At 42.3% G+C, this 19,381-nt stretch overlaps 2 protein-coding genes across 2 annotated transcripts in view; one reads left to right on the top strand and one right to left on the bottom strand.

The window, feature by feature from the left end:
• Positions 1-6,856: 6,856 nt before the first annotated feature.
• LOC109484788 (C-type lectin lectoxin-Lio2-like) lies at positions 6,857-12,298 on the top strand. Its single transcript, XM_019788152.1, has 6 exons — positions 6,857-6,958; positions 8,120-8,152; positions 8,461-8,530; positions 9,982-10,169; positions 11,335-11,518; positions 12,273-12,298. The coding sequence occupies exons 1-6, from the start codon at positions 6,857-6,859 to the stop codon at positions 12,296-12,298; spliced, it is 603 nt and encodes a 200-aa protein (XP_019643711.1).
• Positions 12,299-18,393: 6,095 nt separating this feature from the next.
• The window catches only part of LOC109484835, a 4,557-nt gene continuing 3,569 nt past the window's right edge, over positions 18,394-19,381 (bottom strand). Inside the window, exon 6 of the mRNA XM_019788192.1 lies at positions 18,394-19,020. Coding sequence (XP_019643751.1) covers positions 18,752-19,020 — 269 coding nt within the window. The 3' untranslated portion in view covers positions 18,394-18,751. The remainder of the gene's footprint in view (positions 19,021-19,381) is intronic.

Here is a 19,381-nt window from a genome sequence, read left to right as displayed (position 1 = left end):
AACTGTTGAAAATCAGGTGGGCCAGTCTGGAACTGCAAGTCACCGGCTACACTTCGTCTGGTAAGTCCACGGTTCAATATAGTAGTGCAGTGTTGCTAGAAGTCTTGAATTTAGGAATTATAAGTTTACCCTCGGCACTCGAGCTCTATACATGTACTAGTGTCGTGGCCTTGCGTTGTCAATGTCTTGTGTTAAGGAAATGGAAAAATACTCGCGGTAGTCGGTGAGTACGAAGCTAAGTGTAAAATGACTTCTTGCAGAGACGTATTTTTTTTTTAGTTTCTGTAATGATGAACGTAACGGATCCCCTGGAATTCGTTGACAAACTTAAAACCTCATGAAATGACGCCAAATTGGTTAGTGAAAAGCACTGGCCATGTCGGGTTTTGTGCTTGACTGTTTTCATTCAGAAAAGGAGCGCTGTCACGGGTGACTCAGATTAGTACAACCGCCAACCGACAATGTAAGTTGGAAAACGTTTCCCGGTACATGTAAGGTTTTTATGTTGTTGGCTATTTTACTATGATAATTTTCTAACTGAGAACACGACGCGTTGTTCACTTAACGTTAAATTTCACGTGCGTGGCTGTATGTTTGCCGGCGGTTATCATGACACGACTACGTAGGTAACAATAAGTCCTATCATACTGTTTATTGGGCTTAGATATAGATAGGAGTAACGATATGGTTAACTGACTTATTTACTGACGACCTTGAATCCTTCTTCAATCACGTCAGAATGGGAGTTGAGAAACAGTGGCCAGGCGGGTCTTGTGTTCGGTTTGACTGTTTGCAGTCAAAAAGGGGGAGTTGTCAAAGGTGACCAAATTTCGTACAACTGTTTAACAAGTATCTGAGGAGACTCCCTCCTAAACAATTGCGAACACAACTGAGAACATTATTAGATTGTCTGGAAACCACCCTTCACTGTCACACAACCGACACTCTATCACAAATACAAGAACCGTACAGCCATTTAATCTAACATTGACACAACAGATATGGACTTTTTGGGTTTAGAAAAAAGTAACCCCTCTTTTCAGAATCATTGATTTGACAATAGGTTGGGACTTAGTAAGGGGATGACGGTTTATGGGCAGAAGTTTGGGGGAGGGGGGCAAAATCACCCTGAGCTCGTTTGGAAACAGTGGAGACATTGTTGTTGCGAAAGATACGGCTTGGTCCAAAAAAACTGGTAAAACTGCAGTCAACAATGGTAAGTGCAAGGGGGTGAGGTTGGGGCACGGTCCTGAATGTGTGCAGAATGAGCAATCTTTTTCTGTATCAGCCTTCAGGCCGTTTTTGTCTGTTAGGCCACAGCAAGAAAATCTTATGGATGACATCCTCCACAGACAATGCGCAGAAAATAAAGGATCCCCTGGAATTCGTTGACAAACTTAAAACCTCATGAAATGACGCCAAATCGGTTAGTGAGAAGCACTGACCAGGCCGGGTTTTGTGTTCGACTGTTTTCATTCAAAAAAGGGGGCGTTGTCACGGGTGACTCAAGTTAGCACAGCCGCCAACCTACAATGTAAGTTGGGAAACGTTTTCCGGCACACGAAAGGTTTTTATGTTGTTGCCTATTTTACTTTGATAATTTTCTGAGAACACGATGCGTTGTTAACGTTAATTTTAACGTGCGTGGCTGTGTGTTTGCCGATCGTCAGCAAGGCACGAGTGTGTAGGTAACAATACGTCCTGTCATAGTGTTTATTGAGCTTCAAATAGGAGTAACGATATGGTTATCTGACTTATTTACTGACGACCTTAAATACACTTTAAATCACGTCAGAATGGGAGTTGTGAAGTAGTGGCCAGGCCGGGTCTTGTGTTTGGTCCCACTGTTTTCAGTCAAAAAGGGGGCGTTGTCACAGGTAACAAAAATTCGTACAACTGTTTAACTTCCCATAGGTTTACCGGTAAATCGAAGATTTTCTTTAATGTTATAACCTAAAGTTCCATTTACCAGCACTAAACACGTTTAATTGACGTTAAATCTAACATGTGCGGCTCTGGTAAATGTCCTTTTTTAATGTGTCGAGATACTAAAATGTTCTGTCAAATAAGTGACCTCTACGACTCTACTAAGAAAACTTAACCCCTTCAACTGGATGACTGCTATGAAACAACAGAATCTTCAGTATTTTGAAAAGTTCGGGTCTAGGATTAGACAGAGCTGCCAAGTCATGGTTTGAACGGGGCTTAACAGTAAGGTTGGAATATTAAATAGTAAATCGACAATATTCAACATGTTGAGGGGAACATATCGGCCAACAAGTCCGTACTAAAATTTTGACAAAGGAGGACAAATCGCGGAAGCTGATGTTTTTATGGCATAAACACTTGCTTAGCTAAATGATCAGATAGAACAGTGAGAATGAGACCGCCAAAATCTTTAGCTAACATTCGCTGCAAAATTGTTTCATAGAAGAGGCACCGTCGCTACATATAAACTTTAAGGCCTCGACTCGAGACTCAAAATAAACTGGTGAGGGTGCCCTGAGTAAAAAAAAAGATAACTGGGATATGTGGAAACTTGACAAACACAAGTACATAAAATATGCACAGCTGGAATTTCATAACCAGTGGGTACAATTATCGGTAAATAAAGGACGCTATCACAGGCTTTCCCCTGAAGGAAAAGTCGAGTCAGGAACAAAGGGAGAGGTAGCAAATCTAGACCACCGGTTGTGGATGGACACAATGGCCTCCCTTTGTGAACCTACTTGTCATACTCACCAAGCAGAGTTTAGCATGTTTTTAGGCTTTTTTTATCGACCACACGCCTCCTGCTGACTGTGCCTATTCATGCATCTGGTTCACACCTCCTTGCAGAGCGACTGTAATATGTTGAAGTGATTAGGTTTATGGTAGCCTGACTAGTCGCGCTCCTGGCGGCCGGCCGCCCCGAAGCTTGTGTAATACAGGCTAGGTTTATGGCACATTGAAGCTTTCGACTGCCGGCAGAGGTTGGGTTTGGTGGGGAAAAAATTCAGTGCAAAAGAGAAACCCCGATAAAAAAAGCCTAAAAACGAGCTAAAAAGAACCCCAAACGGTCTTCTCCCTGAAGAAAAGGATCCCGACGTTAAAAAGCAACCGTAGTGAAATGTGTGAAGCTGACTTAACGTAGCTGACTCTACTTCACTTGACGGCGCTCTCGCCACTCTCTCTGCGACCTGAAATTGGTACGGAGAGACGCCGAACTACAAGAAAAACCTGCTCAGGTGGAATTACTCCGGTGACCTTTCTGGGCTCTCTGCGTGACCAAACAGTCAAATGTCAGCAACTTTTATGGGCGATTAAAGATTTCACACCTCACTCAACGCATTACGGAAATGAAGAACGATTTTTTTTTTCACTTTTCCTGTGTTTTGTTGTTTTTAAAGTGATTCTTGTACACCTTGCATCATATCAAAATTATGCGACCTGGAGTTGGTGTGAGCGCACAAACACCGCAGTTCAGACTGCTCCCAACACAACAATGGTCAATACGGAGGGACGAGGTTTAGGGGCGGTCCTGAATGTGTGTCAGGGACTTAAACGAAGATTGGCCCATATATTATACTAGTTTGCATCTTTTCTAGTCAGCCTTCAGGCCGTTTTTGTCTATTATCAGTAACTGTTGAAAATCAGGTGGGTCAGTCTGGAACTGCAAGTCTTCGGCTACACTTCGTCTGGTAAGTCCACGGTTCAATATGAAATTGTAGTGAAGTGTTGCTAGAAGTCTGCATTGAGGAATTGTGATAACTTTACCCTGGGTATTCGGGAACAGGGCTCTACATGAACTAGTGTCATAGCAATGCGTTTGTGGCGGTTTAGCGCAAAAAAAATGGTAAAAGTACTCTGGGGATAGAAGGTGGGTATACGGGGTTCAGTATAAAGTGTTGTTAGAGAAATGTGTTTATTGAGATTTTGTAATGAGTGAGTTTTGGATACCCAGGGATGCTCTGACAAAGTTGAATCCTCCTGAAATTATGTAGAATAGGTGGTGAGAAGCACTAACTAGGCCTGGTTTTGTGTTCGACTATTTTCAGTCAAAAAGGGGGCGTTGTCATAGCCTCCTGTGCAGGCCCCGCGGTGGTGGAGAATAGTTTTTAACGCGTTATTTTAATATAGCCGGCCATCCTACATAGTCACTGAGAGGGCGAAATGGAACCACGGGGCGGAATAGAACCTTCTCTCGGCGGCTATGTAGGATGGCCGGCTATATTAAAATAATGCGTTAAAAACTCTTCCCCACCGCCGCGGGGCCTGCACAGGAGGCTAGCGTTGTCACAGGTAACTAAAATCCGTGCAACCGTACAGGAGGCACGAGCAGTTCAATTTCGAATAGGTTTCCCAGTACATTGAAGTTTTTTAAATGTTATTACCCACTTCACTTTGATAGTTTCAATTGTCTCTTCAAACTGAGAACACGGTGCATGGCTTGCGTGGGGTCGTGTGGCGTAGCGGCAGCGTTCTCGACTAGGAACCAGAGGCCCCGGGTTCGAGCCCTGACATGCCACCGATCTTGTGCCCTTGGGAAAGGCACTTTACACGGCTTTCCTCACTTCGCTCAGGTGAAAATGAGTATTGTATTGTCCATGTGTTGGTAGCGGCATTAATTTAAGTTGAAAAAAACTTGAGTGTGCCGTCACCACGTCTGGTGATTACATGTTTCGGATTATTAAGAAAAATCGTACAGGCGTGGCGTGTGTGTTAGCCGGCGGTCTTCAAGACATAAGCTAGTAGTAAAAAAAATCTGTCAAAGTTTCGAGCTTCTGAAAGCAGTCAGGATATACGTAACCTGGGAATTCACTAAAGAACTTAAATCCTTATGAAAAGACGCCCAAACGGATGTTGAGAAGCACTGGTCACGAGTCTTGTGGTCGACCGTTTTCATTAAAAGTGGGCGTTGTAACAGGTGACTAACCCGCACTGCAGTACAAGGCCGCACAACACAGTATTTATGGGCGAACCCCGTAGTTTCAAAAGTAGTCCGGGCACAAAGTAGTGCTGCACAATACTAGAGAAAGGTGCAGAGATTGTTCTGTGCGTGGCATCGAGATAGAACCTGTGGTAAATGTTAGAGGAATACGTCAGTTTTGAGACTGTAAAAGTTGAGTTATGGTGCGTGTTTAGTCGGCGTAGGTTTGCGCTTGGATACTTGTCCCGCCTAGCACTGTGCGTCGGCTGCAGTTCCATGACCTCCGCAGTGGCGCTAATAAAAGAGGGCGCGAGAAGAAAACTAGCCGGCAAATCTAAGCTCATTTTCACATATTTTGTACACTATACCCTGAAATTAAACATATGAAAATTCTGAACCTAACTTAAAAATGGGAGAGGAGAAACATTGGTCAGGTCTGATCTTGTTAACGACTGTTTCCAGTCAGAAAAGGGGGCGTTGTCACAGGTGATAAAAACAGCATGGGCAATTTGTAACGAATAACTTTCCTGTCACATTGAACTTGTTTTGTTAGTTTTTCATTACCCAATTTTGTTACTTTGACTGTTTCTAAACTGTTAACACGATGTGCGTTGTTTTGTTAGCGTTAAATCTTAACTCCGGTAAGCGTACTTTCTAAATGTGTCTACTCGCCAGTGTAGACTAAAATGTTGTACTAAATGAGCGAGCGCTACGTACTCATATCGATATGCGTCTATGCAAAGGTAACCCTCTTTCAACTGGATAATGGCGATTATAGGCCAAACAGCTGTTTCATCGGTGGACTACCATCTTAACTTTTGAAAAGCTCGAATCCCAGATTTAATTAGCCTGGGTGTCAGACGCTGGCGTTCATAAGCGATAGATATTTTTGTGGGAAGAAGCCCTAATGTCAGCTACAGTATCCGCCGCCCAAACTCCAGGCTGCCCCAAACCTTTTATTTCGAAGAAATATTAGAGCCAGGGCGCCAAATCGGGCTTGGCGGGGCGTATGGCGTATGGCGTATGGCGTATGGCGTATGGCGTATGGCTAAGATTTAATGAGATGTAAAGGCAAAAGTCTCAAAATGGAGATCGAGAACATTCTGTCTGTTTGCGAGAACGACCCACAGATCTGCCAACCAGGAAAGGAGTCCATTTCCTGACCGTTACCAGATTTTACTCGGCACTTTAAGCGCTGCCCGCCGCCTAGCTTCTTTTAAGCCTCCTTGGCAGACTTGTTGAGCGTCGGTGTTATTTTTTTCTGTGAGCGACGCGAGTAATATGCCGCGGAGGGACGCGATTTTGCTGCCAAGAGAGTTTTTGCCGTGCGAATCCTTCTCTCCTTCTTTTAGCACACACCGAGGTGTGGGTGCTTAAATCTAAATGCCAAGGGTCAGTCTCTATAGAACAAAGGGAAAGGTGGCAAATCTAGCCCAACTGTTGTGAATGGATAGCACGGTATTTGCCCCGAAGAAAAAGGACGTTAAAAACAAATGGAGAAAAATGTGTGAGCTGATGTGCGAATGTGTGAAAAATGTGTAAAGCCAAGGGGGTCGATTTAGTTAGTACTGTACGTTGCCAAGAAAATAGCCACGACAAGAAGCTTCGTTGTTGTTGTTCTTTTTTTCCTTATTAGGCCAAACGGGATTACTTTTATGGGCACCCGACATCCGCGCGCGCAATGATTTTCGCCTCTTCTCAAAAAAGAAAAAAAAAAAAAAAAAAAGATTACGTCCTCCGAGGTCCATGGTAGCAATTCCGCAAAAAAGCCAGCATGTGCCGGCTTTTAGGCGTGCCCTTACTTTTATCGCAGTTAGCCGAAGGGCACGCCACATTGACTCGCTGCACATTGGCACGCTTGTTTGGACAGACTGAAATGACAGGCAACAGAGACTGACGACCTTTTGTTTTCCTCAGCTCTGCTAGTCCGACATCTCCGACTGAACCATGCGCGCCATTAGCCTGACCCTGCTGCTCCTGGCGGCTGTTGCCTGTACTACAGCTGAAGACATGCCTGAAGACATCGCTGCAAACAACGCTGATGAAATGGTTTGTTTCTGATCCATTTGATAATAATTTATAGACACTTTACTTTTTTCTTGTTCTTAAACTGTCCGTTTTTGCGAGAAACGGTGATTTTTCTTCTCATTGGCAGGTGTATACATGTGAATTTACGCGATTTTGACGGAAAACCTGAAAATGATGTAATAAAACGTGACGACAGAGGGAGAGGTGTTATTGGCAAATTTGTATAATATCTAAGACGATCTGGAAAATCTAGAATTTTGCAATTATCTGAAATCTGGAGCGGAATAATTCTTGATTGGCGGAGAGAGGGTCAGACAGAGTGCAGAGACAATGGGGCATTATGTGGTGTCCTTGAATATGTGCAATGTGAGCAGGTAGGACATATAAAGATGACAAAATGGCTGCATGTACCGTACGTCCCTGGTGTCTGTTTCTCTCTCTTCTACGATTCTCATATCCTCCCCAAATCCTCGCTTTAGCACATTTCTATATGTGGTCGAATCATCAACTTTTTTTTAAGTTGTTCCGCCAAATTCACCAAATTCACTAAATACGTGTGAGGTCGTGTGGCGCAGTCGGTAGCACGTTCGGTTCACACCCAAGAGGTCCCGGGTTCGAATCCTGCCCATGTCACCGATCTTGTGCCCTTGGGAAAGGCACTTTACAAGACTTTCCTCACTTCACTCGTACCACAAGTACCTAGCTTCGGTTAGGAACGTCCCTCGGATAGGACGTTAAATGGAGGTCCCGTGTTTGGGGAGAGCCACACCCCAGGCACGCACGTTAAAGAACCCACCACACTTATCGAAAAGAGTACAGGACCTTCCCGGTGTGAGTGGTTCAAACCTTACATTCCGGTCTTACGCAGCTTATACATGTACGTACATGTACAAATCCGGTGTGTTACGCGTAGAGGCGATTTACCGGTTATGCGAAACAAACAAACAAACAAAACGTTACATCATAAGAGCCCGTCTACATGTACAGTTTCCATACATTCACGGAAGCCCAGAACATTTCCAGAGATGAAGGACACGAGAACCACAAATACGTCCTTTGTTTACACATACACATTTGAAAGATACGCAAAGAATTAAGTGGCATTTTATGACAGAGGAATAAAATCGTTCATTTTCCATCAACTTTTGTGATCTTAATATTCTTTTTGCTTATAATTTACAGGAAGGGTCCCTCATGGAGAGGCTGACTAAGCTGGTAAGTACTCTTACACAGCTTTCCTCACTTAACTCAAGTGAAATGAGTATTGTCCTGTCATGTATTTGTACATGACAGGACGATTGTGTTGGTGGTGGCATAAAATAAGTTAATATAACTTGAGGGTGCCGTCGCCATGTTGGAACGTTGGAATGTTGAATGTGAAATGTTGGAATATAAAAAAAAAACATTGGCCGAACTGTTAATTGTTATGAACAGTCAGATTGGTGTTATAGCTTCACCAGCTGATTTACCGCTGCAAAACACAGCTGATTTTCTTATTTTCTCTCATATGTGCACATCTCTAGATGGGTGACCTAGACGAGCTGAGTCAGAAATACCGCCGGTACAAGGGATACCACCCCTCCTTCAGAGGAGGTAGGACAACAGTTTTGCACTCAGGCCACACCAATTTAATTTCTTGTTTAACAGATTCGCCCGCTTCATTTTTTCTGATTTGCAAATAAAAATCAAAATTCAGAATCAACTGCAAAATGCTCATATTTTGCCCTGAACAGTTGAAAACAGTCCTTTTCTTCCTAGCTGTTACAGTTATTCCATCTTTCAATCCAGTGGTATCATTGAAAGTTCAAAATGCATTGTTTAAATTTTGAACCAGCCTGGTGTGTTGACTTCATGGCTCCTATCGTACCATTTTGGGCCATAATAGGATGCCTACACCTATTTTTTTCGCCCGCCCGCTCCATTATTTTTCTAGAAAAATCCGTTAGCCAAGAAATTAAATTGGTGTGGCCTAATAACAAATTGAACGTATCTCACTGTTAAAGGCATTTAAAGACATCCAATGCAATTCTTAGGGCTGCAAACCAAACAATATTTTGAACGAAGAAATCCGCCTAGTATTGACATTTGCTGTCATTTTGTAGCACATTGCATAATAAGTCTATACTTGAAGCCTTTGAAAAATGACAGAGACAAACTACGTGAGGCGTCTGTTTATTTTTTTGGAACAACCCGTTAGTACCTAGAACCAGCCTACGATACAAAACCTGCAACTACTCTCCTTCAGTGACATCACATTTTTGCCTTACATATAGCCAGTGTACACTGGTTGCCTTTAATGCCATTAGATGCGTTTGAAACGCTAAGACCAAAATATGAGATTTTGCATTAAATCAAAGAGAAGAACGTAATATAGAACATTTATCGATCTTTGAACACCATCGTGGCACTAGCAATACTAACAAAAACGCCCTGCACAAAGTGATAATACGTATGTGATTCTGATATAGAAATAAACAAACTCCAGTTCTTTCTGCTCAAACAATGAAACTACTAGTATTACCCTGGTTTTTAAACAAGCCTGTACAGTCTATACTGAAACATTATTCTTGTCACTCCCGGGACAAAAGTATTGTTATGGGTGACACTATAAGCTAATCCATGCTAGGTTTGTATGTTTGGGTTCCAAAGTGTGAGGGCGAAGATTGCTTTTATTTTGATTGACATGGATTGACCTGCTATACCCTTTGTTTAAGGTTGTGGTCGTATGATGAGTAATAATGCACTCTTTGATGTAATTGATAAACGCAAAGTATCAGCATGAAAGTTGATCTAAGTTGGTAAATTACATTATGAAAAATATAAACTGTTCTCGAACTCATAAATTTCACTTACGGGAATTTTCGACTGAATCACTCAGTCTTCCTCAGCTTTCTGACCCAAATGCTGCGGACACTTGATTTTTCCCACGTGTGACGTCAGCAAAGGATCAAAGGTTGTCTGAAGTCGATATCGCCCCCCGTCCCGGTTGAGCGAACTATATCTACTTCCTGAAAGTCTGACATCTTTGATTTCTTGTTCAATAGCGCTGAATGGTGTCCGGTACCTGGTCTTCAAATATGAGCGGACTTACGATGAAGCGAAGGAGGTGTGCCAGGGTTACGGCGGGACGCTGGCAGACATCAAGTCTGAGGCCATCCACAACTTCGTGGAGGGTCTGGTCCGCAAGGTCGACCCGCATAAGAGCTACTGGATCGGACTGAACGACATGGCGGTACGGAGTTGGTACAGAATACATACTCTCCAAGCAAAGGTTTGGGTTTTGGGGGTATTTTAGCGTGTTTTTAGGCTTTTTTATCGGGGTTTCTCTTTTGCACTGAATTTTTTCCCACCAAACCCAGAGGTAAAAATACCCCCAAAACCCAAACCTCTGCTTGGAGATCTAGAGTACAGAATACAAGCACACAAACATACAAACAAACAAACACGCAAACAAACAAACGCGCAAACAAACACGCAAACACACACACACATACACTTCCTCACACACATACAAACACGCACATACACACATGTATACATGTACTCACATAGGCACACGATGCATACGCGCATCTATGGCAATCACTCGAGATCTTTATTTTAAACCAGGTACATATTCATGTCTAGGTTGGCGTCGTGTGGCGTAGCTCTTATGATACACGCATATACACATACATATAGACACTCACGCACATATACATACATACGCACACACACACACACACACACACACACACATTTTGTTTCATTAAAAGTTCAAAATCTATTGTTTAAATCAATTATAAACCAGCCTGGTATGTTCACTTCATGGCTCATATTGTAATATTTATGGCTATCAGGGCCTGTTTTTTTTTCGCCCCGTCGATTCATATTTTTTTCTGAAAAAATCCGAGAAACAGCAAATTAAATTGGCGTGGCCTAAATAATTAAAATCAATCTAAGACAAAAAATACGATTACTTCGTTTAGTAGAAATACCATTCTAAGATTCAACCCTTGTTAGACAACGATCATTTTAGTCTGTTCTTTATTTGATTTCATGTTTTGTTTGTTTGTTTGTTACCTTCGCCAAGAAGGTTATGTTTTCAGTAGCGTTTGTCTGTTTGTTTGTGAACAGCATAACTCAAGAAGCTTAGTATGCATTGTTATGAAACTTGGTAGGTGCAAAGGTCTTGATGAGGCCTAGAAATGATTAGATTTTGGGCCCCTGGCGGCTTTTGTTGGTACTGCAGCAGAACTTCCGGTTTTGATATCTCGCGATCTGGACAAGCTAGGGTCACGAATTTTGGTTGGTACATAGCTCTTGGGATAGGGAAGAAGTGACATGAGTTTGGGCCCGCTAGCGGCTCCTTCTGGTTTGTTTTTTATTTTGTTTTGTTTTGTTTTGTTTTATTTCAGACTGAAGGAACCTGGGCCTGGTCTCGTGGTGAGACTGTGAGTGACTGTGGCTACACTAACTGGGCTCCTGGTCAGCCGGACAACTTCCTCTGGTCTCAGGACTGCGGCCGGATGTGGGACTGGGCCAACTTCAAATGGGACGACGCCAACTGCGCTGACAAGTACCACTTCGTCTGTCAGATCGGTCAGTACTCAGTAAAACGACGAGGTTCCCAAATATAACATTAGATAACATTATCAATACCGGTGACGGTGCAATACCTCAATTGGTAGAGTGCTCGCTTTGTAACCGGGAAGTCGTGACTTCAAACCCCGGCCGGGTCAGATCAAAGACTTTAGAAATGGTACACACTTCTTTCTCTGCTTAGCACTCAGCGCATATAAGAAAGAGTGTGAGAAGGTCAAACACACAGCACTACCAGCGGACTAGCCCCCTGCTGTAGTGCATTGCACAACGGTGTGTCGCCCAATGGCTACAGAAAAGGACATGGGCACCAAACCCTATGCTCTGCATAAGGGCACGGGAGACCATGGTGGCAATATATTCATGTTTAGTTAGCAAATAGTCCTTTTTATGGAACCCACATGAAGTCCATCAAATCGTTTCACGAATTTCCAACTGCCTTCATTGCTAATTGTAGACAATCAGGACAGACGAAAGTTTGTGAAGCAGTAAGGCCTGGCTGTTCTGTGTGTTGCACATAAAGTTTGAATATTGAATGAATGATCATTATTGCTCGACAGTTGTACATTGTACAATGTATGGCAAGGGTGACAATGCGATCTTTTTCAGCAATGGTTATGATGTTACCAAAACACCGCCTGGCGGTAGATAATGACATTGCAGACAGATTAAACCTGACGCGGTGAGGTATGTAATTGACAACACAAAGGAAACTGCGTCCTAATATTTTTTCTTTCTTTATCCCCTTCCCCAGGTCGCAGGATGACAAACCGCTGCTAAGGTAAGACTACATGAACCCTCTTCCTCGTTATGTTATACGTAGTAACTCTGGGAAGTTATGTGAAATTACCAGTACAATGTTTTGATAAGATAGTAGTGTAAATGATTTGCAAATGATTTGTAAATGATTTCCAGATTGTCCATCACAATTAACCCTACCTAGACCGGGGGGGGGGCTAAAAGTGCCCGCGGCAACTTTGATGTCACCTAGCGTCTGAACGGCTAGCCATAGAACAGCCAAACTTGGTGACTTTTCCTAGAATATTGTTGGCAACAATACTTAATCATTGGAATAACAAAATAATTTTTTGTGTTGCCATGGCAACGGGTTTCTGACAGGCATTTTTTGCTAAATTTAGTACTTTTTGTTTCAACAATAGAATTTTTGGGTTTTATGTCAAGTTACTCATGGTTTCTAATATCAATAACATCCCATATAATTTTATGTAAATTTTATCATTAAATATGCATAATTTATGCTAATTTGATGACGTCATTGGCCAAAATCCAAGATGGCGGACAATATCATTAGAACAGGTATATACAGGTTATTTTCATTAAAATTTCATCAATACTTCCATTTCTTTTTCCAAAAAAGGTTTGAATGAAGGTGTTTAGTATGTTAACAATGTATTTTAGGCTTTATCATGAAAAAAAAATATTTTTGAAAATTCAAGATTGATGATCCAAGATGGCGGATATCTTAAATATGCTTGACGTCATTTTATGACGTCACTGGTGTTGCTATGGGCAACATAAGACTTAGTACACCATAATATTCTGTCATAAACACTTTTGATACAGTTATGTTGAATACCATTTAGTTTTCAGGGAAAAACCTATTTAGACGGTTTTGGCCAATAAAATCACATTAATGACGTCATAATGACATCATATTACGTCATAACGACATAAAATTGTAGATATGATAAATTTTCACTAGTACACCATTCTCTGAAAATTTGGTGGTTATACGACATACCGTCCGCGAGTTCTTAGGGGGGGTCAAAGACACCCCCCCCGGTCCCCCATGTCAAAAAAAGCCCGGTCTAGGTAGGGTTAACCTAACTTAACATGACAATTAGCGGTCCGACCAATGAGAGAGTAGGCTAAATGTCGGTCAAATATTTGCATTTTGATGTTTTGACCGAGGTAGGTGGGACTACAAGAAATACCGATTGTGAAGGACAAATAAAATCAATTCATTTCGTTTATTTAACATTTTGTCTATTCTACATAGATAACCTGTGCCTTTATTGTCTGTTGTAGAGATGAGCGGATGAGCGGGCTGCACCGAGCAGTTTTCAACTGCCGAGACCTGATTTTTTTACGATTTATTAATACGTAACAGTAAAGTCTGTTGGTTTTAGAGAAATCAAGGGTGTAGCGCTATGGTGTATTAAACAAATAATAGTCATCAATGCTACATAATTACCACTCATTTAGTTAATACAAAAACTGGACAGAAAAAGCAATTATCACTTGCGCTAATGTCACAAGAACACAATAATATGGCTATAGTATGAACGATGATATTCATAACAATATATTTCTTTCGGGAACGCGTTTTGAACAGCGTTTTCTGCATTAGGCCACAGGAAGTAAATTTCATGGATCACATCCTCCGAAGACTGCAAATCTAATGAGGTTAGGCGAAAAACAAGGCTTGACAAAAAAAAGTTTCCTACATTGTACAAAATTTGACAATGTAGGAAACTTAAAAGTATGTACAAAGAAGTAAGTAAGCCTTGGCGACAACCATGGAATCACAAACAGCAGGTTTTTCATTCCGGTACTGCCTTCCTTGTAAGGTTTCGGTCACACTGTTAATCGTAGCTGCAAAACGATACTAATGTTGTAAACTCGAGAATCAATTGGAGAAGCGCATGGGAAGAAGTGGAAATGAAGACTCTATTATTCGCCATGCTAGACTCTTGTGTGTTTAGTCTTTTTTTCAACCTTCATGACTACGTAGATTTCATACTGAAGGCAACATTTTTGCCAAACATTTTTACTTCGTACGCTCACATCAGTTTTCAGGTTCCCAGAGGATGTCATCCATAAAATCAGGTTAACATGGCCTTAGTAAACAGCCTTCACCCTTGACACTAACCAAGCAGTCGTAGTTCTTAACCTCTTTATAACTTTTTTGTCACAACAGGTAGCATTTAAATGGATTCTCCCTGATATGTGGTGAAATTGGTTAAGTAAAAAAAAGGAACATAAGTTGGCTTTTTTTCTGAAATGTGACTCTTAAATACTTTCTGTACTGCGTTTTCAAAAAAACGACATATGGGCAAATAAAAGATGGTGAAAACTTCAAAATGCATGATTGTTGTTTTTGTGTATTTCATATACATTGTACATGTATCTATTGTTTTGTAAAAGGTAGATTTGATATTGTATTTGACATTTCATTCCCACATCGCTGTTTCTTTTGTTACAAAAATATCAATGCTACGACGTTTTCGATCTTATGGGCTATTTTTTTAATTGTTCACCAATATTAATACACGTTAAATTTTTGGTACTCTTACGGAGTACTACATAAATGAGGCCTTAACCAATCGCCGGGTTTGTGACATACGGATCTCTGATTTACCAAGGCCGAAGAAGGTAACACGATTCTCTAGCACTGAAATCTTCAAAACTGGAGCAGATGTGCCTTCGGGCAAACTGGACGTGATACACTTCGGCAGACACAGAGAAAGAACAGACTCATGCAGTCGGTCGGAGGTCATGCCACTCCTTTTGAAAGGTGTGGAAGGTCAAACAGGTGAGAAAAATGTGATGATAGATAGATAGATAGATAGATTGATTGATTGCAAAGTAAAAGGGGTCAAACCGGTAACAAAACTGTCTATAAATCTTTCAGTCCGTACATAGTATGCGCTGAAATAGTTTTTCCTTTCTTCTTCTCCTCTGTCTTCTCCCTCTGCAATTTCTTCAAATGGATTCAATCCCTTCATTTTTGGGCCAAATGAACTGCAATTGGTATAAGGGTAGAGTGGGGAAATACCCCCTGGCTTTTTTTCTTCATTTTTTAATGCAGGCTTTTAGAATTTTTTGTTTGCTGTTTTTGCCATTTTCTGTGGTAAGCTGTACATTTGGGGTCCTGAAATGCCGCTTAAATTGACGTCAGTTGAACCTAAGACTAAAACTAAAATTACAACGGATGCGGGAAAACATATCACTTTTGAAACCGATTTTATATAGATGATCGCGCTGAAAATATGCATGAAAGACTCCTCATTCAACAATGTGGGTTGCTACAACTGCCCTTTATTCTTCAACATTTCTAGTATAGTGGGGCAGATAACTGAAATAATCTTTCAAATTGTGATACAAGCACCAAACTTGGTACAAATACTCATGAGACATTACTCTTTTGAAAAAGTACGCGGGCCACTTGATTTGACTTTTGGCGCCCCCTAGCGCCGCTTTTTGGTACTGCAGCCGACCCTCTGGGCTTTGTATCTCCTTTTCTAAACATGCTACAGTCATGATTTTTATGGGGTGTTGAGATAACAAAGAAGTTACGTAAATTTGGTGTCTCTAGCAGCTTGCGTTAAAACTGCAGGGGCGTTTTTTGCCGGTGCACAATTTGCTCCAAGGGCGCTCTTTGGTACTGCAACCTACCAAAAAGTCGTCCTCTCTTTGGAGCAAATTGTGCACCGGCAAAAAACGCGCCTGCAGTTTTAATGCAAGCTGCTAGAGACACCAAATTTACGTCACTTCTTTGTTATCCCAACGGCTTACCACCACATAAAAATCATGACTGTAGCATGTTTAGAAAAGGAGATACAAAGCCCAGAGGGTCGGCTGCAGTACCAAAAAGCGGCGCTAGGGGGCGCCAAAAGTCAAATCAAGTGGCCCGCGTACTTTTTCAAAAGAGTAATGTCTCATGAGTATTTGTAACAAGTTTGGTGCTTGTATCACAATTTGAAAGATTATTTCAGTTATCTGCCCCACTATGACCTTTGACTTCTTAATTTCAATCCAACCCATCCACGCACTGCCCATCTATTCTGTACGGACAAACATCAAACAGATACACAAACCCACAGCTCACCAACTCAGACGATACTTCCATACCCTTATACGAATAATAGGATAAAGGCCTTTGATGTCAACATAAAATCTATCTTTACAAACTGTCCTGCCTTTTGTCGCAATAATTTGCATCGCTTTCTTTTTTCCGACATTGGTAGGGCTTAACACAGTTAACTTGTTTTCCAACATCGACATAATACTATTACATACAACCCATAAAATGCTTCAACTTAGTTTTTATCCTATGGGTGTAACCATATAAACTACTAACATATGAACCGTATAGTTTTATCAGGTCTGCAGACAAATCTGCCATAGACTTTATATCATAGACTTTATAGCAAAACAAATCCTTAGATTCCTACGGTGTTTCTGCTAGGACGAAGCATGACAAGCTCTGTCTGTTTCTGTTATTGCAAATGTTCAAAGATATTCCATTTTAAAGGAATGTTATCATCAGGCAAATGTCATGGGTGTCGGTTCTAAGGATGTGTGCTGACAATGTGTGTACTATTAACCTTACTGTAAAGATGATGATCTTATGCTTAGGTCACATTTGAAACGGCGCCCGTTCGGCATGTCCTCGGCGTAGACGCCGGCCGGCGTCATGACGCCGAGCGTGCGCCGTACTGTCAGGGTCACAATTAAATGTTCCTTTACGGCTCCCTGTCGGGGCCTGATTGTGCTCCGGTCGGCGGCTCTCATTAATATTCATAAACTTTTGCGGCCGGTTTCTGTCAGGGACCCGTCCGGTGCCCGGTCAGTCGCCCGTCTTGACCCGTGCGGCGTGTGGTAGGGTGCCGAACGGCTCTTACAGTTCGGCCGGGCAGCTGTCAGGTCCCTGGCGGGTTCCTGGCGGGATCCCGACGGGCTCCTCTCGTGTTTTTGAGCAGGTACATATATAAGCGCTGCACTGCCTGCTACCGTTCACTTCAAGTAAAGAGTACACGTCAAGTAAAGAGTACACTGAAGTTGGCGATGCAGCGTTCAGTGCAACCTGCAAACAACTTACAAGCCCGTCTGAGATTGAGATTGGTGACAACCTACAAGTAGGTCTTCTGGCATTGGTAGCTGAAGAAGAGAGGCAGGCAGAACTGGTGCGTCGCAAAAGTAACCGAGGGCCTAGTTTCGAAAGTACTTCAACAGTGACGCAGGAAGTACTTCAGCAGTGACGCAGGAAGTGTGCCGTGGCAGCTCCTTGCAATAAAACCACTGAATATCGTTACTTCTGTTGAAATTTGGACTGAAAATAAATGCCAATAACTTCTGATTCCATTTTATTACGAAGGCATATGATGTAACAAGAGATAATGTCAGACACATTCTATTCCTGTTATGATCTGTTTTATGAAGTTGGCAAGAGATCCGTGCCGGCTGTTTTCCCTTGCCCTTCGACATTCTGACACACAAATACAAGGTGTAACACACACAAGTACACGATGTAACACACACGTGGTGAACTGTGCGACGTAGTCTGAGGCAGGACTTTATATATGCTCCCTATAACCCCCTTTTCCTGACCATCTGATGCACTGATCAGCACATGTGACGTCATAATCTTAGGCAGGTGCCTGTTCGGCCGCCCGACGGGTCCCGGGCAGTGAGGTTACGGCGTCGCTTCGGCGTATTTCGCCGAACGGGGCCCGAAGTGTTTTTAACTCTGAGTTAAAATCGATTCGGCGACCGCGCGGGGCCAAAAATAGGCCGGCAGCCGTCGGGAAGCCCGCCGGTCTCCGTCCAGGTCCCGTTCGGTAGTGCCAAAAAACACACCGAACACGCGCCGAGCGGGCCCCTTTCTTGAATTGTGACCTAAGCATTAGACATGTAGCTCTGAGTGACAGCGAAATTAAAGGTGTTCAAAGGTGCAAAGACTCATCGGTAAATACAATGTCATGAAAGCGTGAGGACTTTCTAGTTCCTACAAGAATATCGTAATTTTGAAGAACATCACCATCAGCATTTTATACTTCTCATTATTCCATCATAAGTACAACTTGGGTTTCAGGCTAATTGCGTAAGTCAAGGATGACATGACTCAAATATTTAGTTACTATGAAGCACTTTATTGTTACACACCCAGCAAACAAATAAGTCAACCATTTCTGGGACTGTCACGACCAAACTGGTCGGAAAAGCACGTAGCACAACAAGCTATCTTTCAGAAAAAAAAAGCTAATGATTACACAATGTTCTGATTTTAAGAAATCAGTCAATTCATTTCATCAATGAAATTGACTGATATCCACGAATTTAGCCATATCATCATTCATTAAAATGGTAAGATCGAAAAAAAACTTCGTTCAGAAATAGTTTTGGAGTACTAACAGATCATGGGAACTGCAAATGGCACAACGATATTGGATGTAGCTAAAAATTGCGGGTTTGCCAAACGAGTACTCTCTAACACCTAGGGAGGCAGGTCCACCCCATACCATGGTAGTTATGGTTCCCGGTGCACTGGGTGTAGGTGGGCATGTTGCCGTACTGACCGGAAGGTGCGCAGTTGTACAGGAAGAAACAGCTGTCGCTCTGGGCGCAGCAGTCATAGCCGGAGGGTGGGTAACAATTGGCTTGGTACGAGCCACCTTGGTAGCTGCAAGGGTTAGAACGAGCAGCCAGGGACTGCCCACCCATGTTTGGAGGAGGGACCGGAGTTGTGCCGTTTTCACCTGTAAAACATGTTGATTTCAATGACAATAAGTGAATATAAACTATTGAACTGCGCCACCCCTATATTGGGCAGTTGGTTTTGTCCAGTAAATCAAGTAGGGATTACGTCATCGCATGACTGTCCGCCATGTTGGTTTGCCCTTTTTCAGATCACCATTTAAGTTGTGCTCGGCTGTGCCTTTTTTTGCTGAAATATTTGCTTAAAAATTGCTACCTGGCTTTGTTGGCGCTGAATGGTTGTAAGAAATAAGTGATGCAGAAAATAGCTTAGAACCCGCCGACTTTGAGATCTAGGGCAGAATTACTAAGTACAGGCAACTTAACCCTACCTAGACCGGGCTTTTTTTGACATGGGGGGAC

The sequence above is a fragment of the Branchiostoma belcheri genome, unplaced genomic scaffold (assembly GCF_001625305.1).
Source record: "Branchiostoma belcheri isolate BF01 breed outbred unplaced genomic scaffold, Haploidv18h27 scaffold70, whole genome shotgun sequence".
NCBI classification, from domain to species: Eukaryota; Metazoa; Chordata; class Leptocardii; order Amphioxiformes; family Branchiostomatidae; genus Branchiostoma; species Branchiostoma belcheri.
Note: the sequence above shows the minus strand (reverse complement) of the source record. Positions and strands in the feature narration are given on the sequence as shown.